General features: G+C 60.7%; 1 protein-coding gene across 3 annotated transcripts; it reads left to right on the plus strand.

Annotated features, from left to right (window-relative positions):
- Nucleotides 1-2,685: 2,685 nt before the first annotated feature.
- Nucleotides 2,686-22,538, plus strand: ATG2A (autophagy related 2A). 3 transcript variants are annotated; one of them, XM_049643238.1, is made up of 41 exons: nucleotides 2,687-2,997; nucleotides 5,136-5,298; nucleotides 5,393-5,545; nucleotides 5,703-5,805; nucleotides 6,223-6,358; nucleotides 6,509-6,607; nucleotides 6,897-6,993; nucleotides 7,082-7,246; nucleotides 7,350-7,490; nucleotides 8,034-8,271; nucleotides 8,355-8,499; nucleotides 8,596-8,688; nucleotides 9,146-9,304; nucleotides 9,406-9,649; nucleotides 9,978-10,074; nucleotides 10,204-10,363; nucleotides 11,019-11,161; nucleotides 11,246-11,385; nucleotides 11,491-11,651; nucleotides 12,089-12,239; nucleotides 12,334-12,533; nucleotides 12,637-12,717; nucleotides 12,952-13,058; nucleotides 13,148-13,240; nucleotides 14,527-14,597; nucleotides 14,812-14,888; nucleotides 15,405-15,575; nucleotides 15,746-15,872; nucleotides 15,961-16,175; nucleotides 16,713-16,921; nucleotides 17,197-17,332; nucleotides 18,568-18,774; nucleotides 18,970-19,071; nucleotides 19,156-19,240; nucleotides 19,330-19,462; nucleotides 19,549-19,621; nucleotides 19,815-19,897; nucleotides 20,161-20,282; nucleotides 20,430-20,584; nucleotides 21,629-21,781; nucleotides 21,862-22,538. In XM_049643238.1, the coding sequence occupies exons 1-41, from the start codon at nucleotides 2,827-2,829 to the stop codon at nucleotides 22,096-22,098; spliced, it is 5,796 nt and encodes a 1,931-aa protein (XP_049499195.1). In that variant the 5' UTR covers nucleotides 2,687-2,826; the 3' UTR covers nucleotides 22,099-22,538. The 3 variants fall into 3 exon arrangements, with proteins under 3 accessions (XP_049499204.1, XP_049499195.1, XP_049499200.1); XM_049643243.1 differs by having other exon boundaries at nucleotides 15,405-15,569; XM_049643247.1 differs by lacking the exon at nucleotides 5,136-5,298 and having other exon boundaries at nucleotides 2,686-2,997; nucleotides 15,405-15,569.
- The last annotated feature ends 4,024 nt before the right edge of the window (nucleotides 22,539-26,562 follow it).

The raw sequence follows: 26,562 nt of genomic DNA on the forward strand, positions 1-26,562 counted from the left end.
ACATCTTTGGAGTTGGGTCTTCTGCGCATCTCATGGCACGTTGCAGGAGGCAGCATGAAAGACCTTTGTGTCCTTCTAAGTCCTAGTTATTCCTCTGCTGTGGCACAGACACTGTGCTGTGTCACAGACGTGAGTGCAGCCTCCCTGGAGGGAAGCTGGCCTAAGAAACAGCCACCCAGACTGAGGGCCTAGATGCTGGGAGTGGTTCTGTGTCCCCAACCTTTGCACGTGACGCACCCTGTTCCCACAGCAGGGGAATAGTTGCCTCTCCAAGTCTGGACTTCAGGACTTTTCCTAGACTCCAGTATACACCCTTCCGCTCCCACTGCCTTTGGGAGAAGTGATGCTTGTTCATTCACTTGCTCCACAGGCGCTTACACACAAGGCCTCAGTTTTCCTCTCCTGTAAAATGGGGATATTAATAGTACCTACCACCAAGGACATAGTGAAGAACAGATGAAGTAATGCGTATAAAGTGACAAGCCCAGGGCCCAGGACATCACACAGGCTCAATTCATGGTGTCTATCATTTTAATTGTTTAATTTTTTTAAAAATCTTAATTTATTTTTGAGAGAGAGAGACAGAGTGCAAGCCAGGGAGGAACAGAGAGAGAGGGAGACACAGAATCCGAAGCAGGCTCTGGGCTCCAGGCTGTCGGCACAGAGCCCGACACGGGACCCAAACTCACAGACATCGAGATCATGCCCTGAGCCAAAGTCGGACACCCAACTGACTGAACCACCCAGGCGCCCCTATCATTTTAATTATTAAAAAAATGTTTTTGGGGCGCCTGGGTGGCGCAGTCGGTTGAGCGTCCGACTTCAGCCGGGTCACGATCTCGCGGTCCGTGAGTTCGAGCCCCGCGTCGGGCTCTGGGCTGATGGCTCGGAGCCTGGAGCCTGTTTCCGATTCTGTGTCTCCCTCTCTCTCTGCCCGTCCCCTGTTCATGCTCTGTCTCTCTCTGTCCCAAAAATAAATAAAAAACGTTGGAAAAAAAAATTAAAAAAAAATGTTTTTAATGTTTATTTATTACTTTGAGAGAGAGAGAGACTGCACGCTAGGGAGACTGCATGAGTGAGCGGGGGAGGGGCAGAGAGAGAGAGTAAGACACAGAATTTGAAGCAGGCTCCAAGCTCTGAGCTGTCAGCACAGAGCTTGACGTGGGGCTCCAATGCAGGGCTCAAACTCACAGACCTTGAGATCCTGACCTGGGCCGAAGTTGGTTGGACGTTTAACTGACTGAGCCACCCAGGCACCCCTCTCGTTTTAATTATTATTAATTTAATAAATGTTGGATGAACATAACACTGCCCCTGGCCTATTATGGGAGAAAGGTTAATCTCTTGATTCATTCCACATTTTCCTATTAATCTGCCTTGAATGGAACCTTCCCAGTACTTCCCAAAATTACCTAGGAGGCTGTTCCTTAGTCCCTTCCAGGTAAATGGACTGTACCACCTACCACCCCAACTCCAGGTTACCGGGGATAAAACAGGCTCTTGGAAGAACAGTGACTTGCCTGAGGCCACACAGAGCTGGGACTGGAATCCAGGCCCCTGGCTCTCAGGTCAGGGTGGTTGCCCTTGCTTCAGGCTGCCTTTATTAGATTGCAGTAGAGTCCCCCTCCCTAGTAAGGCTAAAATAGAATTATAATTACCTGTCGGTATCCTTTAAATCACCTATGATGTCAGAGGGCTTGGGTGGCCAACCCTGTAGAATAAGAGTTGGCAAACTTTCTGTACGTGGCCACGAAACAATTATTTGGGGCAACAGCTCCCCACCTTCCAACAAACAGCCCCAGACAGTACTTAATCGAGCGTGGTTGTGTTCCACTAAAACTTTATGGATACTCACATGTGAATTTCATGACATTATCATGTGTCATGCAGTCTTATTCTTCTTTTGATTTTTTCCAACTATTTAAAAATGTAAAAAAAAATTAAAATTAAAACTAAAAAATGTAAAAGCCATTCTTAGCTCACTGGCTGTACAAAAACAACAGACCCCTGCTCAAGGGATTAAGTCCATCTGTTATTAATTTTAGGTTAGAGATAAGAAAAACTAATTGTTTTCCCCCAGAGAGGAGCTGGAGGCTTGACCAAATGCGGAGAGAAGGGAGGGTCGGTAAATCTCCTGCCCAGTATTCCAGGTAAGGGGGGGGGGGGGGGGGGAGACTTCCTCGGTGATGGACTTAAGAGTATTTATAAATCGGTTTTCTTATCTGTAAAAAGGTTTTCTTATCTTTCAAATCTCCACCTAAAAAGGTCATGAGGGTTGAATGAGATAAAAGATGGTAAAGCGTTTTGTAAAATGCAAATGCTTACTCACTTAATTGTTTCTATGACGCGCGCTGGGGCTCTCACACAGACTATTCCTCTGGGAAGCTTAAGTTTGATGGGACACTGTCCCTTTAAATCCTGCCTAACTACCTCAAGTACTTGGAAGAGTCGGCACATGCGCATTCCTCTGCGGGGCTGGTACCTCCTGCAACAGCCTTCCCAGAGCCCGTAGAAGGGAGGTTAAAGGTCCTCCCACCGAGAAGTTTTACGCAAGCGTAAATCAGGATTAGGAGCACTGTGTCGTGCGGAGAGCCCAGTCCCTTTTTCGTGCTCGAAGACTCCGCCCCCCGCGGCCAATCAGCAAGCCTCGCCCTTTACAACGGCGAATGGCATTGAGCGTGGGGGGCGTGGCTGAGGGTCCGGGGGGCGCGGCCTGGCGCTGAGAGAAGCGGCGGGGAGAGCCGGGGGCTCTAGTGAACAGCGAAGCCCGACAGGCATCGCCGGCGGGTGGCGAGCGCAGGCGGCCCGGGCCCGACGGTCTCCGAGATGTCACGATGGCTGTGGCCATGGTCGAACTGTGTAAAAGAGCGGGTATGCCGCTACTTGCTGCACCACTACTTGGGTCACTTCTTCCAGGAGCACCTCAGCCTGGACCAGCTCAGCCTCGATTTGTACAAGGGCAGCGTTGCCCTGCGGGATATCCACTTGGAGATCTGGGTGAGGAACCAGGCCCGAGCTCGCGAAAGGGGGCGGGGGGCGCCGCAACGACCTAAGGATTCTGACTGAAGGGTGGGCTGGGGACCGGGCATACGGCGTGGAGAGGCCATGGGAGTCAGGCCCTTTCCAGGCGACTGATCGCTTCCAGAGCCAGAAGCTGGGTAGGACTGGGTCCCTGCCTCCACAGTAGGAGAAACTGAGGCTGGGGAAGGGGATGTCACTTGTCTGAAGAATGCCAGAATAAGCACATCGAGTTTGGGGCCTGAGTTGGGAAGCGTGGTTCTCAGGGGCTAAGGAGAAGGTGAGGAGGGAGCGGAGCAACTAGGGGGCCAGGGCAGTGACAGAGTTGGGGCCTTGCAGCTGGTCAGGGAAAGCTGGTAGGGGTCCGGAGTCCTGCGGAGAGCACCTGTGGGAAAGGTGCTCTGACCTCCTGACCCTAAGATCCTGGGCCAAGTGGGTGGGGTTCCCGCCTCCGGACGTGGATGTCAACAACCGCGTCAGCGCCGGTGTTGATCAACACCTCGTGTGACTGGCGACTGCCGCCCCTGCCTACTTCCTGCTTTGGGGAGAGTGGGATGGACCCAGTAGCGTTTGGGGAGGGGCTTGGGAGTTAGCATCCGTCCCCACCTGCCAGAGAGTCCCTGAGGAAAAATGGAGGGGTTGGGCTTCAAGCCGGGAGGAGGCCAAGGGAGATGCTGGGGAGGCGGGAGGAAGAAGGTCTGGGTCAGAGGCCTGAGGCTGGGGGCGGTGAGAGGCAGTGACTCACAACTCAGCTGAACTGGGAAGTTGCAAAGAAGCCACCAATTAGAGGCATCACTGGCACTGGGTCAGCCCTCCAGTCCAGAGCCGCAGGGGTGGGCATGGGGCAGGGGCTTCTCAGTTTTCTGGCTGGGCCGACAGAGTGCCTGGCCTAAATGCAACGTGGGGCAGGAAGAGCTGAGCTTTAGGGGTAGGCAGGCCTCCCTGGGCAAATGTAAGGTAAGGGGAAACTCCTGAGCCCAGAGCTGGGGACACTTCCCGATAGCTTCTTGCCTGTGAATCCTAGTGGAGGAGGCCTTTTCTGACCTCTGACTTCAGCCTCTTAGGCTGGCCTGAAAGAAATGGCCAAGACCTCTAGGCTGCCTCTTCCTACTTCCAGTCCCAGAAAACACTCCCACCCTGCCCAGCCCTGCCCTGCCCTCTTGGTGGAGATTGAAATGGCTCCTAGCTAGGATGCTTTCTGGGCTGGCCTCAGGAGTTGTCCCTTGGAAAGCAGGTGCTTTCCCCATAGCCAGCCCCTCCTCCAAGCTGCTCTGCCTGCCGCTCCTGCCTTGAAGACCCCAGAAGAAGCTGAGTGCCTGGGGATCCTGGGATGGGGTGAGGAGAGACACTTCAGTCACAGTCCTCACCCCACACTGAGTGGTTAAACTAGGCCCTTCTCTCTAGGCTTCAGTTTCCCATCTATGGATCTCTGGGTAAGGAATTTCAACTTGACCTCTATGAGTCTTCTAGTTCTGCCATGCGTTTGTTTACTCACTGATCCAACAAGCGTTACTGGGATCCTCTCTGGGTGGTACCACACACTACCTGGGGTCACGTGAAGCAGGCAGGTGAGTTCCTGCCTTCAAGAAGCTCCCAGACTGGCCACGGTGCTATTTCCCCATTTGTAACCAGGGGTTCTCAGCCTCATACCTCAGAGAGGTACAGCTACACCAAATGTTTGAAGTTGGGCAGGGGTCCCCTCCGGCTCAGCTCGGCCCTCTGCCAGCCTCTCGTGTACACTCCCCTTGAACTCCACACTGATCCAGAGAGAACATGGGTGCTGCTGCACTCCGCTGTGCCTTTGCACGTGCTGTTCCCGTGCCTGGAACATACCACCTTCCATCCCCTCTGCCTGGCTTCCTCCTTCTCATCCTTCAGCTCCCCCTCCTCTGGTTTAAAGGATGGACCACGTTTGGATGGGCCAACAGTAGGGATCAGCTAGAGCGATAGCAGCAGTTTATAGGTAGCACAGGGGCAGTGGGTGGGAGGTAGGGAGGGGGCAGGGAGAGCGAGGGAGCTCTCGAAGGTCGCGGCAACCCACCAGGAGTGCTGCAGCCAGGGAGACAGCCACATTTGGAGGTTTCCCTGAGCCGGATCTGTCCCTTCCCTGCTCCCAGTCTGTGAACGAAGTGCTGGAGTCCATAGAATCACCCTTGGAGCTGGTGGAAGGCTTTGTGGGCTCTATCGAGGTGGCCGTGCCTTGGGCTGCGCTGCTCACCGACCACTGCACCGTGCGGGTGTCAGGCCTCCAGCTCACTCTGCAGCCCCGCCGGGGCCCAGGTGAGGGCTGGGCAAGGCTAGGGGCAGGGGGCTGGGGAACAAGTGGTAGGAGTAGGCCTGGGCACCTCTTCTGAGACCCTCTGCCTACTCACAGGGCCAGGGGCTGCTGACTCACAGAGCTGGGCCTCATGCATGACCACGAGCCTACAGCTGGCTCAGGAGTGCCTTCGGGATGGGCTGCCCGAGCCCTCTGAGCCACCACAGCCCCTGGAGGGACTGGAAATGTTTGCCCAGACCATTGAGACTGGTAAGTAGCCTCCCATGGCCACCCTGCTCCCTGCCCCCCTGTAGCCCACAAAACAGGGGCCCTAGACAGTGGGATGGCCACTCCGCCGCCCCAGTGGGGAAACTCTGCCTGCTCCCTTGCGGCTCTACCTGGCCTGAGACCCCTTTCTGCCCCTCAGTGCTACGAAGGATCAAGGTGACCTTCCTGGACACTGTGGTGAGGGTGGAACACTCACCGGGTGACGGGGAGCATGGCGTGGCGGTGGAAGTCCACGTGCAGAGGTAGGGGCATGCCAAGCGGGGTGTTCTGGTGCGAAGAGGAGGGGGAGTGAGGGGCTGCCGCATGGCCTTGGCGGTGCCCCTGCCCCTAACCCCAGCCTGGGCTCCTGAGAGGTAGCAGGGCGAATTTTGGGTGGTCCTGGTGGTGGCTATGGTGGTGGGAGGACCATATCGTGAGCCTGGAATGGGGCCCGAGGGCCAGGGTGACACAGGCCCAGAGTGGCTGGGGCCCTAAGGAGCAGGTCACACACCAGCGTCTGAGGAAGAAGGGCCGGCCATGGAGGTCCAGGATGGCCTGGCTCTGGTGGGGAAGCTCTGCTGTCCAGACTCTGACCCCAGACCCCTAGAACAAAGTGCTGTGTTCGGAGAGGGGCGCCAGCCTGAGGTGGCTGGGGCAAGGGCTCATCCTCCACTCCCCAGACTGGAGTACTGTGACGAGGCAGTGCGGGACCCAAGCCAGGCCCCCCCAGTGGACGTGCACCAGCCCCCTGCCTTCCTGCACAAGCTGTTGCAGCTGGCGGGGGTCCGCCTACACTTCGAGGAGCTCCCCCCACAGGTGGGCTGACTCTGATCCCCACAGTTTCTTTCTCCTTCTGATCCCTGTCTTCTCTCCCATCTGCCCCCACTGACCGTTCCCCCCATTCCTTCTGACCGTCTCTGACCTCAAATGTTCAACCTGTTCCCTCCTGTACCCTCTTGCCTCCAGGAGGAACCCCCGAAACCCCCCTTGCAGATTGGCAGCTGCTCAGGGTATATGGAGTTGACAATGAAATTGAAGCAGAATGAGGCCTTCCCAGGCCCCAAGGTGGGTCCCAGGCCCCTGTGGAGGATGGAATGTGCTCCATTTTAGAATACTCCTCAGCAGTGCAAAGCAGGGTCATTGAGCGGGGGAAGTTACTGCCTTCTTAGCAATTAGAGAAACAGGCTCAGTGGTCAAGTTGTGGCCGGGGTTCCAGAACTAGCTGGTGACAGCTTAGCCTGGCAACTGGCATCCTACGTCCTCTGGGTGAGGGCAGGTGAGTGGTGGCTCTCAGAGGGCCTAGGTGGCAGATGTAGGCTCCATGGTTGTCTCCTCTGGCCCCTTCTGGCCCCAGCTGGAGGTGTCTGGACAGCTGGGCTCCCTGCACCTGCTCCTGACCCCTCAGCAGCTCCAGCGGCTTCAAGAACTGTTCAGTGCCATGAGCCTTGCAGGTGAGGCCTCTGGGCGCTCCAGGGGAACGGATGCCTGGGGAGGGGCCAGCCAGGCCGGGCTGACAGAAACAACTGTCCTCCTCCTTAGACCCCGAGGGCCTGGTGGATAAGCTGAACAAGAGCCGCCCGCTAGGTGCCGAAGACCTGTGGCTGATTGAGCAGGACCTGAACGAGCAGCTTCGGGCAGGGGCTGTGGCTGAGCCCCTCAGCCCAGAACCCCTTGCCAGCCCTCTTGTCAACCTGGACAACACTGGTGGGTGTGGGGTCACACTTGGCATTTGTCTGGGCAGCGAGCATGGGTGCAGGAGTGGGGACCAAGTGTGGCTTTCCCTAACCTCCCCTGTCCTGGCCCACAGACCTCTTCTTCTCCATGGCGGGCCTCACAAGCAGTGTGGCCTCAGCCCTCTCCGAGCTCTCCCTCTCCGACGTAGACCTAGGATCTTCTGTGCACAGCGACATGGCCCCCCGCCGGCTGTCTGCTCATGCCCACCCAACTGGTGAGTGCTCCTGGGGCAAAACAGCTGGAAGAGGCCTCAGTGCCCCTGTGATGTCATGTGGGTGCAGGAGGCCTCCACTGATGCTTAGCCGTCCGCGTGGGTGACTTGGTTCCCTGGGGATGCTCGGGAGGCTGGTGACACAATAGATAGAGGGCTAGGTGTCAGAGTCAGTGATCTTGGGCAAAGCATTTACATTCTCGGAGACTCCGTTTCCCCTTCCATAGAAAGGGTGTAATAAGATCTAACCTTGCCGAACTATACGTATTGACCGGTGTTTGTCGAGAGATCATGTGTGTCAGGCGCTGGACTGAGTGCCTTATCACCTCTAGTCCTTCCAGCTCCGTGAGAGGGTTGAATTGAGCTTGGGCTCAGTTTCTGGCATGATGAGGCTCTGTGTCGCCCCTGCCCGGCCAGGCGCCGTGCCAGAGTCATAGTCCATCTGGGCCAGGGCTTCTCCCAGCCCCTGGCCCAGCATCTGACCATCACTTTACCTGGGGTGCCCGTAGCTCTGGGAAGTCCCTGGTAAAACCTCTCTCCTCTCAGGCAAGACGGCCCCCACACCCCTCCCGGACACCCTGCGCCCTGACTCGCTGCTAAAGATGACCCTGGGGGGCATGACCCTGACCTTGCTTCAGACATCTGCCCCATCTTCTGGACCACCTGACCTCAGCACCCACTTTTTTTCGGAGTTTGATGCCACCAAGGATGGGCCCTTCGGCTCCCGTGACTTCCACCATCTCCGACCGCGCTTCCAGAGGGCCTGTCCCTGTAGCCACGTCCGGTACAAGCCTGAGGCAGGGGCCCAAGGAGAGACTCCCCGAGCCCCCCGAGCCCAACCTCTGATGCCCAGCTTCTTCCTCGCAGGCTAACGGGTACAGCTGTGCAGCTGTCCTGGGAGCTGCGGACAGGCAGGGGCCGGCGGACTACCAGCACACAGGTGCACTTCGGGCAGCTCGAGGTGCTGGAGTGTCTGTGGCCCAGGGGCGCTTTTGAGCCTGAGTACACGGAGGTGAGGGCCGAGAGCGAGTGGGGATGTGGGAGGGCCCACAGGTTCAGGTGGATCTGGAGGCCCCGCCTGACTCTTGCCTCCTGTGTCCCATCCCAGATCCTGAGCTTCCCCGGCAGCCTGGGTTCCCAGGCCTCAGCTCGGCCCTGTGCCCACCTGCGTCACACGCAGACTCTACGCCGTGTGTCCAAGGTAACCCCCCCCAACCCGTGCCTAAGGGCCCTTGGCTGTTTCCGTGGTACCTTGACCCCACCCCATCCCCCAGCCTCCCCTGGTGGCTGCCTGCTCCCACCCTCCAGCCCCCTTGCCTGTGCTCCAGCTAGAGCACACCTCCCCATCTGGGAGCCCTTGAAGACGACGTCTGGGCCCTACACATGTATCCTTTGGCCTGGTTGCCCCTTCCCTGGCTCATCTTGGCAACCCCTGCCCGTTTTGAATATTGGATGGCTTATATTAAACAAACATGGTCCTCTTTGTCAGGCAATGTGGTGAGGGTCTCCCTCTCCCTTCCTAGCTTTGTCCCCTGTGCAAGCTTTTCTCCACACCAGCCAGGCGGCCTCTGCGTTTTGCTTTTGCTCAAGGGGGTCCCTTCCCATCCTGCCCTTACCTACCCCACAGCCCTCGCTGACCTGAACACCTTCACCCTCAGAGCCGACCCCGGCGCCCAGCCGCCTGCCATTGCCACTCAGAACTGGCCCTGGACCTAGCTGACTTCCAGGCAGATGTGGAGCTGGGGGCCCTGGACCGGCTTGCTGCCCTGCTGCGCCTGGCCACCATACCCCCTCCCGAACCACCTGCTGGCCTCCTGGTAAGATACCCAGCTGGGGCAGGGGGCCGGCACGGACCCTCTAGCTCACAGCCATAGTGCTGGGGCCTCTGGCAGCTCTGATCACCCCCCTCGTCCCGCAGACGGAACCCCCACCGGCTGCCGAGCAGCAGACAGTGGTGCGGTTGTCAGCACCCCAGGCCACGCTGCGGCTGCGCTTCCCCATTGCTGACCTGCGGCCCGAGCGGGACCCCTGGGCAGGCCGAGCTGTGCGGGCTGAGCAGCTGCGGCTGGAGCTGAGTGAGCCCCAGTTCCGGTCAGAGTTGAGCAGTGGTCCTGGTCCGCCCATCCCCACCCGCCTGGAACTTACCTGCTCCGACCTTCACGGTGAGAGCCCCCAGAGGACAATACCCAGGGCAGGGCCTCAGGCCTCTGGGAGAGGGGGGCCCGGGGCTACGGAAGGGACTGAGACACAGTTGGGATGGACTGGGGCCCAAGGTCTCACCAGCTCTGTGAGATGCCAGCATTACCTGTCTTCAGGCTCCTCTGAGAGTGTGCAGAGTGGACCCTTCATCACTGGACTGCTGCCGGCCATGGGTGTGAGGGAGGGCGCAGGCACCACGATGGAGGCTCCGGGCCCCCGCTAACCCCACCTGACACTGGGGAAGAAATGGGGAAAGGCAGCAATGGCCACCCCTCCTCTTCATCCTCGCAGGCACCTACGAAGACGGAGAGAAGCCACCCATCCCCTGCCTGCGGGTCTCCAAAGCCCTGGATCCCAAGAGCCCTGGGCACAAATACTTCCTGCCCCAGTAAGTGGGGGCTCAAAGGGCAGACAGGAGAGGAGTGCTTTGCTCCTGAGGGCAGCAGGAAGCTGGAGGGGGCGGGGACCAGGGGCTAAGGGAGACTTGCAGCCCGGTGACAGGCCTGTGCCCTGGCAGGGTGGTGGTGACCCTGAACCCCCAGCTCAGCAGTGCACAGTGGGAGGTGACCCCCGAGAAGGGAGAGGAGCTGGAGCTGTCGGCTGAGAGTCCATGTGAGCTGCGGGAACCTGAGCCCTCGCCGTTTTCCTCCAAGAGGACCATGTACGAGACAGAGGAGGTGAGGCCCCAAACCCAAGGGAGCCACTTGGTGGCTGTGGGCCGGGAGGACAGGATCACTTAGGGCACCAGGTGACGTGACCCAGCAGCAGCAAGAGGGGCATCGCTTCCATCGTCTTTGATCAGTGGGGAGTCCGAAGCACCCCAGCTCATGGGGCCTAAGGGTGAGGACGCTGGTGGGGGCAGGTCCTTCGCTGGGAAGATCAGGACCTTGTCTCTCGGCAGGGACCTCGGGATCCTTTTCTCTGAAGGTGATGAGATTTGAGTGAGAGACAGTTAAGGGCCTGGTCTCTGGGCTAAAGTGGGTTTGAATCCAGGCTCTGCCACTCTAGCTTTGTCATCTTAGAACTGGTCTAATCTCTTAGAGACTTATACTCAGATGAGTTTCCTTATCTTGAAAGTGGGTGCCATGACCTGTGTGGTAGGCCTATCATGAGGATAAAGGAGTTAACATATATGAGGCCCTCCAAGCAGATTTGGCATGCTGCCAGCGCTTCTCCCGAGATGGCTGTCCTACCTCCTAGCAGAGAAGGGCTCCCATCAGTGCATGAGAATGAACGAATGATAGGAAGTCAGCGTGTAGACCAGAGTCTGATTCCCGAGCCAGCGGCAGACCCTGACATCTCTCAGATGCCTTTCCCCACTCCCCTGACTAGATGGTGATTCCCGGAGACCCCGAGGAGATGAAAACCTTCCAGAGCCGGGCCCTGGCACTATCGCGCTGCAGCCTTGAAGTGGTCCTGCCCAGTGCCCATATCTTCCTGCCCAGCAAGGAGGCCTATGAGAGCCTCTATAACAGGTGGTGACTCAGGCGAGTAGGGGGAGTATGGGGAGGGGCCGGGCTGGGCCACCCTCACTGCTGCTGTCCGTCCGCTTGTCTCAGGATCAACAACGACCTACTCATGTGGGAGCCTGCGGACCTGCTTCCCACCCCTGACCCCACTGCTCATCCCCCTGGCTTCCCCGGCCCCTCAGGCTGCTGGCATGCCAACTTCAAGATGTGCAAATCGGCCTTCAAGCTGGGTAGGAGGGATGCCCTGGCACGGATCCCAAGGTCCCCAGAGCTGGGTAGGGCTGGGGCAGCCCTCCCAGGTCTCCTTCCCACTTGGCTCTTTGATCTCACCCCAGACTCTGACTCGGATGAGGAGGATGCCCACTTCTTCTCAGTAGGGGCGTCAGGCGCCCCCCAGCCCCCTGCCCCTGAGTCCCCAGGTCCTCGCTCCCAGAGTACCTTCTCTACACTGGTGACGGTGCTGAAAGGTCGGATCACAGCCCTTTGTGAGACCAAGGTGAGGGCAGCCCTGGGGAGGTGAGCCCCCCCCCCCCGACTCCAGAGCTCCCCACCCACCACTGGCAGGAGAGCAAGACCTGTCTGAGCAGTTGGGGAATCTGGGGGAAAAAGCCCCAGTGGGGCCGAGAGTGGCCCATCCAGCTAGCAGCACCCACCCGCGACCCACCTATCCCATCACACCCCATTAGCGCCCGTTGTATGCAAGGTGCCACGCTAGGGCTCCAGATGGGTGCTGTCTCGCGCTGGATGGCGGGGAGGGCGGGGATGACTCCCCTTCTGGCAAAACAGGCAAGTGTTGCTCCAGACCTCTAGCAGAATCTGGGTAGAGCTGGGGCTGGTCCTCGGCGGGCTGGGGCTCCAGGGCCCCCTCCCCTGCCAAGGGCCTAGGGGCTACTGAGTGCCCTGGTGGGGCCAAGCCACGTGCTTTGCCTGCAGGATGAGGTTGGGAGGAGGCTGGAGACCTCACACGGGGAACTGGTGTTGGACGTGGAGCAAGGCACCATCTTCAGTGTCTCCCAGTACCGGGGCCAGCCAGGCCTCGGCTACTTCTGCCTGGAAGCCGAGAAGGCGAAGCTCTATCACCGAGGTATGAGGGGAGGGGGGCTTTCAGGAGGGACCGGGCCCCGGGTGGAGGGGACGGCCAGCCAGCTTGGCAGGGGGCTCACCGGCTGCCTCCCCAGCGGCTGTGGCTGACCGCTTGCTGCCCAGTCGCCTGGAGCCGCCCAGCTTTGCTCCTCCGGCCCAGCTGGCCCCAGCCATCTACCCGTCAGAGGAAGGCGTGACCGAGCGGGGAGCCTCGGGCCACACGGGCCAGGGCCGGGGCCCCCACATGCTGTCCACTGCTGTGCGCATCCACCTGGACCCCCACAAGAACGTCAAGGTACGATGGTGCCCGCTCCCGGTCCACCCGCTTGGCTGGGACGACTGCCTCTCTGGTGCCTGGCGGGCTGGGCCCCACCATGCTGACTGTGCCCCACCTCCAGGAGTTCCTGGTAACACTGAGGCTCCACAGAGCCACCCTGCGCCACTTCGTGGCCTTACCGGAGCAGAGTTGGCACGCCCAGGTGAGTGAGAGTGGTACAGGCGGGCAGGTCTCTGGACCAGCGGGGAGGCCAGTATGAGGGGTCTGGGCTGGGCCAGAGCTGACTTCCAGGCGAAGCCCCTGGGCAAGGGGTATGGTGGCAGCTGACAGGTGACGGGCAGCAGGTGGGGAGCCGTGCTGGGGTGGTGGGGGTGGGGGTTGCTTAGAGGAAGGAAGAGGCCCCTTGTCCTCACAACTCCTGTCCTGCTCCCCAAAGCTGTTGGAGTTCTTAGATGTGCTTGATGACCCAGTGCTGGGTTACCTGCCCCCAACGGTCATTACTGTCCTACACACTCACCTGTTCTCCTGCGCCGTGGACTACAGGTACCCAGGCCGGGTGGGCCAAGAGCCAGGGGCGGGGGCGCAGGCTCTCATGTGTCAGGAGCCTACTCTAGCCCGCGTGTGACCCCCAGGCCCCTCTACCTCCCTGTGCGCGTCCTTGTCACCGCTGAGACCTTCACGCTCTCCAGCAACATCATCATGGACACCTCCACCTTCCTACTCAGGTATGCGCCACCCCCACCAAGCTCACTTTCCATCCCACTCCAAACTGGGCTGCAGCTGCTACTCCCCTGGGTCCTGCCTTTCTGCTGTGTGTCCTCCGGCCGGTCTTTGAGCCTCTCTGTACATTAGGGTGATGATCCCTCCCTCGGGAATGAGAATTGGTTCCGCCTTCCCGGAGGACAATTGAACCTCTGAATCAGAGCCTTAAAAGCATTTGTGCTCTCTAACGTGACAGTCTCACTTAGGTGGTTGTCCTAAGGATCTATAAGAAAAACAGGTGGAATGTGATGTCTCTGGAGTATAGTTCAAAACAGTTCAGGGGCACCTGGGTGGCTTAGTCGGTGAAGCACCCTACTCTTGATATCAGCTCAGGTATCGATCTCAGGGTTGTGAGTTCAAGCCTTGCATTAGGCTCCATGCTGGGTGCGAAGCCTACTTCACAATAAAGAAATAAAACAGTTGAGACCTAGAAATAATCTAAATACCCCCAGATTATAACCTGAGTCAGTAAACATGGGTTACCCAGCTATTGAAGTCAAGTCAAAGAATGACCTTGAAAAATATGGAAAATCCCTTAATGCAGCATGGACTGAAAAAACCTACGTCAAGGCTTATGAGGGGTTATGTGTATCCGTGTCTGTGGCCTCACAGAAAGGATGAAAGAAATGTATAGGCGCTTTTCTCAGAATTTGGGATCAGGGAATGTGAATAGAGATTATTTCTTTTTTCTTTCCACGTTTTGAGATGTCTCAAAGGAGGTTGTGCTATGTTGCCATTAAAATAACTTATTTTGGGGCACCTGGGTGGCTCAGTTGGTTAAGCATCTGACTCTTGATCTCAGCTCAGGTCTTCATCTCAGGGTCAGGAATTCAAGTCCTGCATCGGGCTCCACACTGGGTATGGAGCCTACGCAAATAAGAATAAAATAAGAACATATTTTGAAAGAACAATGAATGCCGGAGTGGGGGGGGGGGGACGCAGGACACGTCCCTCCCGGGGCCACTGTGAGGTGAGGGGGAGGAGCAGGAAGTACTTGGAGAGCCCTAAGTGCCATGTGACCTAAGCAAGCTTGTGCTATTTCGGGCCTTCGGCTCAGGAGACAGGCCCAGTCTCCCCACGGTACAGACAAGAACACTGAGGCCGAAGAGGACCCAGCGCTGGCTTCTTGTGGGCTTGGGACCCCCTGTGGGTGCCCCTTGCCCGTCTCTAGGAGCCCCAGCCCTGTGGCTCCCATGGAGCTGCAGTCTGCAGCGGCTCCTGGGCCCTTCTCAGCCCTGTTCCCCACCAGGTTCATCCTCGATGACTCGGCCCTATACCTGTCCGACAAGTGTGAGGTGGAGACCCCGGATCTGCAGCGAGGTGGGCAGGGCCCGGACGGGGCTCCCTCCCCTCCGAGGGACCCCAGCCCCCGGCCACACCCAGAGCAGCCAGATGTCCTCGCCTAGCTGCTAGCTGGGCCCTTAGCACGCCCGCCAGGGCCGCACTCGGATGAGCCCCACGTTCTCCCCTGTGGGGGTGGGCCAGGCGCTGGGTGTGAAGAAGCCACTGGAACTTCTCTTACTTTCTGCTTCAGATTACGTCTGTGTCTTGGATGTCGACCTCTTGGAGCTTGTGATTAAAACCTGGAAGGGGAGCACCGAGGGCAAACTGGTGAGTGTTGCCCGGGGTGGCCCGGAGCCAGAGCAGTCGCAAAGGCCGATCACCGTTTCCCTCGCGGCCGTCTCTTCCCTTCTGCTACCTGGGCCTGGGCTGGGGTTATGGTCACTGCCTGCCCTTCAGTGCCGGGCTCTGTTTATCGGCCCTCCCGGAAAGGGCCAGGCCCACCGTGCGTGTCTCAAACTGGGAACCCCACCACCAGAAGGCAGCTGTAGCCAGAGCAGAAAAGGGGCCTTGAGAGTCAGACGGCGTTTGGGGGGCCCCGTTTCCTCATCTGTAAAATGGAGATAATCGGCCCCACCTCCCCAGCTTGAGGCGAGGGATTGAGGACGGACACGGGAACATCGGCAAGCCGGGAGCACCCCTGCTGCCTTGGGTGGCCCCGAGCGAAGCCCCTTTTAGTCTCGGGCTCAGTTTGCTCGGCGGGGTTGCCGGGCAGCGGGCTGTGTGGAGGGATGGACCCTGGGCAGGTGGGTGTGGAGCCTGGGCTGACGGCGCCCCGCCCCCCAGAGCCAGCCGCTGTTCGAACTGCGCTGCTCCAACAACGTGGTGCACGTGCACAGCTGCGCGGACTCCTGCGCCCTGCTGGTGAACCTGCTCCAGTACGTAATGAATGAGGGCGACCTACACCCCCCTCCCCGGCCCCCCAGCCCCACGGAGATCGCCGGCCAGAAGGTACAGGTGAGGCCTGGCCCTGCAGGCCACTAGAACTCCGCCAGGCCCCTGCCCCTGCCCCTGCCGTGGCCCCCTCGGGGTGGGGGTGGGGGTGGGGTGCTGGCTTCGGAGGAGCAGGCGTGCCTCCTTCCGGTCATTCGGTCATTCGTTCATCCCTCCTCCCCTGCCTGGCCCAGCTCTCCGAGAGCCCTGCCTCCCTGCCCTCCTGCCCCCCAGTGGAGACAGCCCTGATCAACCAGCGGGACCTGGCCGACGCCCTCTTGGACACCGAGCGCAGCCTGCGGGAGCTGACCCAGCCTTCAGGTGGGATGGGAGCGCTTTGGGGCCGGGGGACGCAATCAGGCGCCCAAATCAGGCATCGCACCCCCCAAACTGGACTCTCTCTCCACAGGTGGCCCCCTCCCTCAGGCCTCGCCCGTGTCAGTCTACCTGTTCCCCGGTGAGCGGAGTGGGGCCCAGCCCCACTCGCCCCCCGTTGTGACCCCTACTGGCAGCTTGGGGTCCTGCTCAGAGGCCAAAGAAGATGCAAAGGAAGAGGAGGGAGATGGAGACACTCTGGACAGTGACGAGTTCTGCATCCTTGACGCTCCTGGTCTGGGCATCCCGGTGTGTTGGTGGGGAAGGCTGGGCGGGGCCAGGAACTGGTGGGAGAGAGTGGCTCCCTTCAGCGTGCTTCTAGAGCTCCCGGGGAGGCTGGGTCTGTGGCAGGGCTGGGGGCGGTGGGGTGGTGGTGGGCTCTGGCTCTGGGCTCTGAAGGATTTTTCCAGAGGAAGAAAGGATGGCATCCAGGACAGAGGGATGGGACATAGGACATCGAGAAGAGGGAGGGCGATTAGCAAGAAGGGGGTGGAAAACCATTTGGCTGCAAAGGTACGGATCTGCTGGCCCCCGGGAGCCAATGTGAATGTCATGTGTAAGCAAGACCCAGGGCCCAGAGAGACAGGCCTGGCAAGAACAAGGGGCACTTAGCCCCCACCCGGGAAAGAGCACTCTGACACAGCTTCTGGGGATGGTGGCCCAGGGGAGTCATCTTTTGTCCAAAACAGGGAGGGAAATGTGAGGATGGGGACGAAATCGCGAGAGGGTGGTCTGGACTGAGGAAAGTATCTGTGCACACGTGTTCACTTGGCCTTCTCCCTGTAGCCCCGAGATGGGGAGCCCGTGGTGACACAGCTGCATCCGGGCCCCATCATCGTGCAGGACGGGTACTTCTCACGGCCGCTGGGCAGCACAGACCTGCTCCGGGCACCTGCCCACTTCCCTGTGCCCAGCAGCCGTGTGGTGCTACGTGAGGTCTCCCTCGTCTGGCACCTCTATGGAGGCCGAGACTTTGGCCCCCACCCTGGCCACAGGTGAGAAGGATGGGTGTAGGTGGCAGCTATGGCCATGGGGCCCACCCACTTAGGAGATGGGGCCCGGGCTGGGGTTCAGCTCTGACCTTCAGCCACTGATAACCTCGAGCAGGATCCTTGCCTCGGTGGCCTCCGTTCTTCCTTCCTTGCCCTGCACCCACCTCCCAGGGCCGAGCTGGAGAGTGTCTCCCGTCCCTGGCTGAAGGGCCCACTCAGGGGAAGGGGCAAGGGAAGGGGTTCCCCTGAGTGCATTTGTCCCCTCTCCGTCTTTCCAGGGCAAGAGGCGGCTTCATGAGCTCCAGGGGCTCCCCTTCTCGCTGCTCTGGCCCCAACCGGCCCCAGAACTCTTGGCGGACGCAGGGGGGCAGTGGGAGGCAGCACCATGTCCTCATGGAGATCCAGCTCAGCAAGGTGAGCTGGGGGCAGAATGCAGAAAGCCGCCGGGGTGGGGGACAGGGCAGGCTATCCCGTCCCTGCCCCTCAGCCAGCCCTTCGTGGCAACTTACCTCAGGGTCCCCCGTCACGCACCGAGTCACCGAGCGGCTGCCGTGCTGCACGCTACGTGCTGTTCTAGATGTTGGGTGTCGCGACAGGCAGAGCAGACAGCACCCCTCCCTTCCTGTCACTTGTGTGGTAGTGAACGGAGCCACGGATCTGTATGGTGTGGAACGTGGTGAACGTTTGGGGAAGGTGAACCAGGGAGGGGCACGGGGAGCGCTGGGGAGGGGGGCCAGCCGCGTTCTCGAGAAGGTGCCGTTTGCACGAAGCCCTGAGGAAGGGAGCAGGAAGAGGTTTTCGGGCAGAGAGCACGGCACGAAGGCTGCCAGCCAGGAGCCTCCCTGGTGTGTCCAGAGCGGCAAGGAGGCCAGCAGGCTGCAGCCGGGCCGGGAGGAGGGCGGTGGAGGCTGTGCGTCCAGCTGGCAACCAGGCTCGCAGGCCCCACAGACCACGGGACGGCTTGGGTGTTTACTGGAGTAAGGCGCCCTCAGCAGGAGACAGTGGCTGCACGGGGTGGCCGCTGTAGAGCCCATGATGATGGTCGGATTCTGGAGAAATTTTGCTGGGGAAGAACAAGTTGGGTGGGTGGCCAGGCTAACCTGAGAGATTGTGCAGGTAGAGGTGCCGCCCATTGAGTGAGCACACGGGGCTGTCGTGGGGCTGGCACATCGGGAGCAAGGGTGGAGGGCAGGCTTTGGAGGGCGAGGCCAGGGCGCAAGGTGAGCAGGCGTGTGCTTTGTGAAGAGCCCTGTCGTGTGGAGAAGGGGCTGGGGGCACCACCAGGAGGGGCTGTCCAGGGGAGAGGGGACAGCAGTTCCAAGATGAGCCGGAGGCGGTGGACAGGACACAGGTGCGGAGGGACTGGAGAGACGTTCTAAGGAAGCAAGCCTGATGGCCTCGGTGACGGAGAGGTGGGGGCGCAGTGTGGGCACTTGGTGACAGACAGGTGACACTTAGGCGACAGGAAGGGAACGGGAGCAGGTAGATTCAGGGGAGGAGTTCAGTGTGTTAAGAGGAGTTTGAAATGCCTGTGGGACAGCGACAGGGAGGCAGCCGGGTGGGGGGCGGAGGGAGGTGCTGGGGGCAAGAAGGGTGGCCGAGAGACAGGGGCCCTGCCTGCGTGGCTCAGGCCTCCACCCACCCCTCAGGTAAGCTTCCAGCACGAGGTGTACCCAGCGGAGCCGGCCCCCGGCCCCGCGGCCCCCGGCCAGGAGCTAGAGGAGCGGCCGCTGTCCCGCCAGGTGTTCATTGTTCAGGAGCTTGAGGTCCGAGACCGGCTCGCCTCCTCCCAGATCAACAAGTTCCTGTACCTGCACACGAGTGAGCGGATGCCACGTCGCGCCCACTCCAACATGGTACAGGCCACCCCCGCCGTCCACGCTGGGCAGAGCCGTGTGCGCACGCACGCACCGGCCTGTTCGGGAGAACGCTGGGGCTCGGGCGGGCTCAGCTGCGGCGACAGCATGCGCCGATGCGAGGCCGGCTGGGCACGGGGTGGGGGCAGGGACCCGAGGCCCCGCGGGCACCCAGAGCTTGCCCTCTGCCCCCAGCTCACCATCAAAGCGCTGCACGTGGCCCCCACGACCAACCTGGGTGGGCCCGAGTGCTGTCTCCGTGTCTCGCTGATGCCCCTGCGGCTCAACGTGGACCAGGTGAGGAGGTCAGATGGGGGTAGAGCTGGAGGTGAGCCCCGCTGCCTCCGGGCCTGGGCGCCTGACCTGCACCTTCCCCTGCAGGACGCCCTGCTCTTCCTCAAGGACTTCTTCACCAGCCTGGCGGCTGGCATCAATCCTATGGTTTCGGTGGAGACGTCCACTGAGGGTGAGAGGCTAAGCTGGGAGGGGAGGGTCCGGGCCTCCCACCTCCCGGCCATCCCCAGGCCCATCCCCAATCTGTGCCCCCCACCCTAGCTCACCCTGAGACCCGAGTCCAGCCCAGCAGCCTCCAGGAAGGCCGGGCTGAGGACACAGAGACGCCTGGCTCCCGGGAGACCACAGGCAGTGGACACCGCTCCTCTGCCGAGCAGCAGCCTATCTACTTCAGGTGGGGCTGCAGGCTGGGGGGTCCCAGCCCAGGCCGCAGAGGGCCGGGTCAGTGACCAAAGGCCCCTCTCCCCGTTCCCCACCCAGGGAGTTCCGCTTCACGTCTGAGGTGCCTATCTGGTTAGATTACCATGGCAAGCACGTCACCATGGACCAGGTGGTAAGTAGGGCTGTCAGGCAGGCTGGCTGTGTGGGCCCATCCCGCTAGTCCCCATCCTGCCCAGGTGTGGCCTAGGGGGCCGGGGCTTGCATCCGGGCGACATCAGCTGCTGAGTCGGCCTTCAGTGGCTGCCGTGGGCTGGGCAGGCCCCTGTGCCCCATCGCATAAACCCCAATCCCTTCTCCGTCCCCAGGGCACTTTCGCTGGCCTCCTCATTGGCCTGGCCCAGCTCAACTGCTCTGAGCTGAAGCTGAAGCGGCTTTGTTGCCGACACGGGTGAGCCCTCCTTGCCCTGCAGCACCGCTGGCCTCTCTCCAAGGTCCTCTAGCTTCCCTCTGCTCTGTTTCTGACTGGTTGTGTGGCCTTGGCCAACTCATCACCCCTCTGGGCCTTCAGTTTCACTCTGTATAATGGGGACCATCATCTTCCACAATCCTCTGGGGGGTGCTATAGAGAGCATTGGGGTACCTCAGTTCCTGGTCCCATGACCCCTCAATGTGTGGCTCTACCTCTCCTCTCCTCTCCCCTCCCCTTCCCAGGCTCCTGGGTGTGGACAAGGTGCTAGGCTATGCTCTCAACGAGTGGCTGCAGGACATCCGCAAGAACCAGCTTCCTGGCCTGCTGGGGGGCGTAGGCCCCATGCACTCAGTTGTCCAGCTCTGTGAGTGGCTGACTATGGGGGCTCTGGAAACTGCTCTTACTCTTGGGCAGCCTAGAAGCTGCCTCAGGGAGAGGTAGAGGAGGTCTGAAGTCAGGGCTTGTGTGGGCAGCGCAGCCCTGAGCTTCTCTGACAACCCTGTCCCTGCAGTCCAAGGGTTCCGGGACCTGCTCTGGCTGCCCATCGAGCAGTACAGAAAGGATGGGCGCCTCATGCGGGGGCTGCAGCGGGGGGCTGCCTCCTTTGGCTCCTCCACGGCTTCCGCCGCCCTGGAACTCAGCAACCGGCTGGTGCAGGCTATCCAGGTGAGTGGGCACATGGTTCCAGGCCAAGTAGGGCAGGGAGGGTGCTCCACAGCACCTGACCCATCCCCAGATTTCTACTGAGGATAGTCTTGGGTGTGTGGTCTCATGAGACACAGTCATGGATGAGAGAGGCCCAGTGACCAACTTGGGGCCCACACAGCTCCCACACTGGAGGGTGAGTGCCCTCCAGGCTCTACAGCCCACTGGTGTCTGTTCATGGCCACCTCTTGAACAGGAGGGCAGGGGGTGTGACTCTGTTTACAGACGGAAGATCTGAGGCACAGACCGGCCCTCACTCATTCAGGCCCTGCATTTTGCTAGGCCCAGACAGATCCCAGGGACACCAGGGCATTGTCCTGTGAGCAGCTGTAGGTCAGTGCCGTGAACTCTGGTAGAGGGACTAGGACGGACACGCCCTTGTGGGGGAGCTCAGTGCTTTCTGGGATCTGCAAGCCCAGCCCCCTGCGGGCAGGGGGCAAGATCTCTAGAGAGGAGGCTGGAAGGATTAGCAGGTCCCAGAGAAGCCCCAGAGGCACAGGTGAAGAGACTGGGTGAGAAGTGAGGGGGCGAAAGGAACAGAGGAGCCAGCTTCGGAAGGTAGAGGGGACTCGGCGGGGGTGAGCAGGGGGGAAGCCAGTGCTCTGCCAGAGCTGCCTCTGCAGCGGACAGGGCAGGGCAAGGTGCAGGGTAGGGGAGACGGTGCACTCAGTCTCAAGAAAGCTGCCTGTGTGGCACCTCACAAATGGGGCAAGGGCACACAGATGTGGTCCACACGAGGAGGGTTTGGGGTCCAGAGGACGTTGGGCTAATCCCCTCAGGAGGCATGTGCCCACCTGAAGCCCCTTGACCTGAGTCGTGGAAGCATCAGCAGGGCCCCAGGAGCAGCACCATAAAGCACAGCTATAGAGGGAGACAAGAGTGCGGCGGCTCCCTGGGCTGGCCAAGGGTCCGGCACGGTCCTCTGGGGCTGGCTCGGGGGCCTCGGGGCCGGACGTGTGTGCCCCGGCCAGGTGTCCTCATCCGGTGCCCTCCGTGTTCCTCTAGGCCACAGCTGAGACGGTGTATGACATCCTGTCCCCTGCGGCACCCATCCCCCGCTCCCTGCAGGACAAGCGCTCCGTCAGGAGGCTACGAAAGGGCCACCAGCCTGCCGACCTCCGGGAGGGTGTGGCCAAGGCCTATGACACAGTTCGAGAGGTGATGAGGCCCCGTCCCCCCTCCCAGCCCCACAGCCACTTCCCCACCCAAACCCCCGCGCTGACCTCCAACTTCCACAGGGCATCCTGGACACGGCTCAGACCATCTGTGATGTGGCATCCCGGGGCCACGAGCAGAAGGGGCTGACCGGCGCCGTGGGGGGCGTGATCCGCCAGCTGCCCCCAACTGTGGTGAAGCCCCTCATTCTAGCCACGGAAGCCACGTCCAGCCTGCTCGGGGGGATGCGAAACCAGATCCTTCCCGACGCACATAAGGACCACGCTCTCAAGTGGCGTTCGGATGAAGGCCAGGACTGAGCGCCAGGCGCCCAGGACCCAGGGGCACTGCTGCCCACCTCGCGCAGCCAGCCCCAGTGGCATCTTGGTCCCTGCGCCTCCCCAGATCTTCGGCCCACAGCTGGGCGGGCCCTCGGGGGAAGGGCCTGGAAGGACCCTGCCTGGCCCACCCTGCCAATCGCTGTGAGAATGAGGCCTCCCTGCCTGGGGCCTCGGCCCTGTCTCTGCACTTTTCCTCTGGGGAGAAAGGACGCTGCCTCCACTACTACCTGGGCCCACACTGCCGCCTTGTCCCAGAACAGGAGGCATTTGGACCCTCAGACCCCAGCCCCACTCAGCCAAGTATCTTTCTACGTCTGGGGGGAGGTGGGGAACAGACCCTGTGTGGTTCAATGTATTTTTAAGCTCCTTGAGCGTGTGGGTCAGTGTCTGCATGAAGTGGAATAAACTGCCCACCGCCAGCCCCCTTGTCCCGTGTACCTGCGCTGCCCCAGCCTCAGCCTTGACCTTGGCTCTCACTCAGATCCCCACCTCTGTACCCAGCACCTCCCATGTCACCACCAGGGGTCACCACACCTGCCCAGCAGGTTCAAACTGGCCCCCAGCTACCTGCCCACCCCTGCACCCCTTCCCCTGCCTGCCCTGCCTCCGCCCTGGGCTCCTTGCCACTCGGCCCCGCTTCTGCCGTGGCAGGAGCGGAGGGGGCAGGAGGAAGGCTTGGAACCCGCCTCACCCGACCATGTTTCTTGGCTCTATCCCTGCAAGAGCCCAGGATCCAGCCTTACCTGGGGCCAGGTATTAGGGGACAGCTGGGAGGACACTGGCCTGCAAAGGGTAGGGCTGTGGGGTGCCCCCGGGAGATGCAGACCCTGAGCATGTGGCCTGAGGCTGGGCCCTTGGTCTCTGAGCCTCAGGCGCCTCCCGGTAATCCCTGCCCGGGGACCAGGAGGGTCAGTCAAGGCCATACCTGGAAGGCTGGGCCCTCTGGAGGCCGCTCCCACGTCCCTAGCAAAAGGCTGTTCGGGTGACTGGAGCCTCTGCCCTGGGGTCCCAGCTCCAGGGCACTAGACAGGGAAGGACACTGGGGGGTAGCACTGGCCAGCAGGGGTCCTGACAGGCGTTTCCCTACATGGGAAAGGGAAAATGCCCACTGTCCCCACCACCACACATGCATGCGTGCACACACACGCCTTGTTTCAGAACAAGAAGGGGCTAATCTTATGCCCCACCCCACCTTGCTCCCCCAGGCAGGTGGGTCTGTGGGGAAACTGAGGCTCAGACTAAGAGGCACAGACTTAGAGAACCCTCACCTTGCTAGGGTCATCTGCAGACTTCTCTTTGGTGAGCAGAGGTTCTCCCCCCAACCCCAGTCCCCTCTGTGCCCTTGCTGTCCCCTTTGTGTCTGGGCACCAAATGAACAGGGCAGAGGTTTTGTCCTGGTGGATCCCAGGGGTCTCGGCTGCCCATGGTCACCTGAGGGGGCAGGGAGTGAAGGAAGACAGGCTGTGGGTGGCTGGGGTCTGATGCCACCAGAAGGGACAGATGGGGGCCCAGCCTGATGCTTCCTAGAAGTGCCCCACCCCACCTGGGCACAGTCCAGGGTTTCATGCCCTTCGAACCACACTTGTGATCAGTATTGACAGGCAGCAGAGTAATCATTAACCACCGCCAGGGGCTGGGCCAACGGCTCAAAAGGCACTGGGCCCAGGGCGTCCCCACTTCCTCCTTGTGCCCCGAGGGCCAGCCAGACACGGAGGTAAGAGCGGGTCCGGGCGGTCAGACCCCTACAGCCCCTCTGCCCCAGGGCGCTCCTGAGCCCAGCTACCTTTTTGCAGGGTTCCCAGCCCCTCTAAGGAAAGAAGGAAAGGGCCTAAGCAGCTGCTGGGTGACCTGAGCCGGTCCTTTCCAGCCCCGGGGCCTCAGGTTCCACCTGTGAGATGAGGGAGCCCGACCCCTGACCGGGCAGTGGCATCGCTGCCTCCACTAAGCCTGGCACTTGGTCTGCCCTGGGCATCTTTGGGAGGGCCTTCTGGGCTTTGGTGATGGGAAGTGTCACCTGCTGTGGTGTCTTCATTCACAGGCCTGTCTTTCTAGGCAAAGGACTCCTGCCCAGGGACCTCCCATCCCACCTTGACTGCATCCCAAGAGGGTGGAGGCTGCTTCGGAGAGGTTGCCAGGCAGGACAGAGGCCCCGCTCCGTGAACTCGGGCAGCCTCCTTTGCCTCTCTGGGCATCTCCAGTGTCAGGAAAGGGAGAAACGGTCCAAGTCCACTCTCAAGGCTCAGAGTCCCAGATCCCCCTTCTTCTCCAAAATGTCCCCTAGGTGGGTAGGACTGGCCTTGGAACCTGTCAATGAAGCCTCTGGGGCCAGATCCTGTCTGGATCCGGGGGGTGGGAGGTTTGGTGCGAACACACTTTGCAGGAGAAAAGTCTGCTCCCCTGGGAGTCCTGGGCTGGCTCCAGGACCACGGGCAGAAGCTCCTTCGGATCTTCACAGCAAGGTGGGACCCAAGGGTTGAAGGGACGGTGGCTTCCAGCGGTCAAGGCTGGCGTGCAGGACAGGTCTCACAAGCCCTGATTTGCAAGTGAGGAGGAACCAGCAGGAGATGAGGCCACACGCTCAAGGTCACCCAACTGCCAGACCCCTGCAGGCGCTCAGGCCACTGAGGTGCTAAGTGCTCTTGCAGATGGTGGTCGCTGACAGCCCTGTGCTTAGCATTCTGTCGGCAGGTTTGCACATCGCACCTTCTCAAGTTCCCTGTTTCTCCCCCGTCGCCTTCCTCTGTCCCTATTTGCTCCGTTCCTTTCCAGTTCTCTCCGGCTCTGCATCTGCTTCTCCCACTTTCTGTGTCCCCCGCCCCCACTTCACCCCTGCCCCTCTCAGTCTTGCCTCCAGCTTCTCATCTGGGGCCATCCTCAGGAATCTGGACGGTCAGAGATCCCTGGAGACCGACAGATGTCCAGCTATCCCTCACTGTCCCTCTGCCCTGTGGCTGTGGCAGGAAGGGTGGGCAAAGGGCAGAGGGTGGAGGCCACGGTGGCCCAACCTGGAACTGGGGCCCAGCTCTGGTTGGGAAAGAAAGGAGGAAACAAGGAACTTGGGGCCAGAGGGTGTGGGGTGTCAGGGCGGGCAAAGGCTGCCCAGGAGCTATAAATCGGGGCCACTCCCGGCTTTATGAGCAGAGCTGGGGCTGAGACAGGACTTCGCCCAGAAAAGAAGGGCTGGCATCAGACTCCAGGTGTGGGCCCCGGATGATAAGGAGCCTCAATAAAAAGACCACGGACCTGGGGCCACGAGGACCCAAGAGGCCCACATGGGTGGGCACGGGTCCTCCCCGGACTTCTGCCCAAGGGGGAGACACCAGACAGGCAAGGTCCAGGCCTCCAGTTGGTTCCCACCCTCTGTAACAGCAACTCCATGTGGAAGTGCCCACTGGTTCCAGTGGGGCTGCTGTTATCGGGGATGGGGACCAGTACCCACGGAGGAGGAAGAGCACGCCAGCAGGGACCTCCACGGCTGCGCTCCCAGGCCCAGGATGGCAAAGGGCAGTGGGCTGTCGGCAGGCTGCCGAGACCGAGTGCACAGGGCTCTGACCTATGAATTGACAGCCAGTGTTCCCATCTCCCCTCTGGCTGCCAATTCCATAGGTCACAGGTATGTTCGCCTCAATGTCAGCCGCCGGGACCTGCAGTGCAGGGAGGGGAAGGGGTGGGGCGAGGGGTGTCCAGAGGGCAGGGAAGACTTGCTACCCCAGGGCAGCCCTCAGGTCCAACTCCTTCCTGTTTCGTTCCTACCTTTCCATGTCCCCTCCGGTGAGCTTGCCCAGCTTTAGGTCCCCGCCTGTACTGACCGCTTGTGGCATGCCTGAGTGCTTTGCCCATGCTTTTCCCTCTGCCTGGAACACTTTTCCCTGCTTTTTTTGTGCCAGGTTCACCCTTACTAACTGTTCCAAGCTCTGCCCAAGCATTGCCTGCCTACAGGAAGCCTTCCTGAAGCCCACTTGATCCCCAGTGCCCGCCTGGGCACCCCCAGCAACCTGCGCTTCCCCAGAGAACTGTACTCCACCCCCCACCCCGCCCCGGTGTTCCCATCCTCCCCACCACCTGTGAGCTCAGCTCCCGGCACCCGGCCCCGTGTGCTCGGTGGATGTCCAAACAGATCCTAAGCCTTCGTCTTGCACCCCAAGGAAGCACCACCAATGTCCCATGTGGCCAAGAGGGGCCGAGGGCTCCGGGCCCCAGTCTGTGTCGGAGCCTCTCCAGGACGAGGACCCCCCGAACCGCCTCCCCTCCACTGGCCTGCTCTCTCCTCTCTCCCTGCAGCACAGCCCGGACTTGCCTGCCCAGCTGAGGTGGCCGTGGAGGAAGGCGACCGTGTGGGGGCAGGACCTGGTGGAGGTCTCCGCAACAGCCTCGCTCCTGCTTGGCTTTCACACGATGCCGATGCCGATGCCGATGCCGATGCCGATGCCGATGCCGATGCCG

This window comes from Panthera uncia, chromosome D1 (genome assembly GCF_023721935.1).
Source record: "Panthera uncia isolate 11264 chromosome D1, Puncia_PCG_1.0, whole genome shotgun sequence".
NCBI classification, from domain to species: Eukaryota; Metazoa; Chordata; class Mammalia; order Carnivora; family Felidae; genus Panthera; species Panthera uncia.

Bases quoted from the DNA above. Each gene is read 5' to 3' on its own strand.
- ATG2A (XM_049643238.1), top strand. From the start codon at position 2,827: ATGTCACGATGGCTGTGGCCATGGTCGAACTGTGTAAAAGAGCGGGTA. The intron at 5,546-5,702 runs GTAAGTAGCCTC...TCTGCCCCTCAG, and splicing joins TGCCCAGACCATTGAGACTG to TGCTACGAAGGATCAAGGTG. The intron at 19,622-19,814 runs GTAAGTAGGGCT...CTCCGTCCCCAG, and splicing joins ACGTCACCATGGACCAGGTG to GGCACTTTCGCTGGCCTCCT.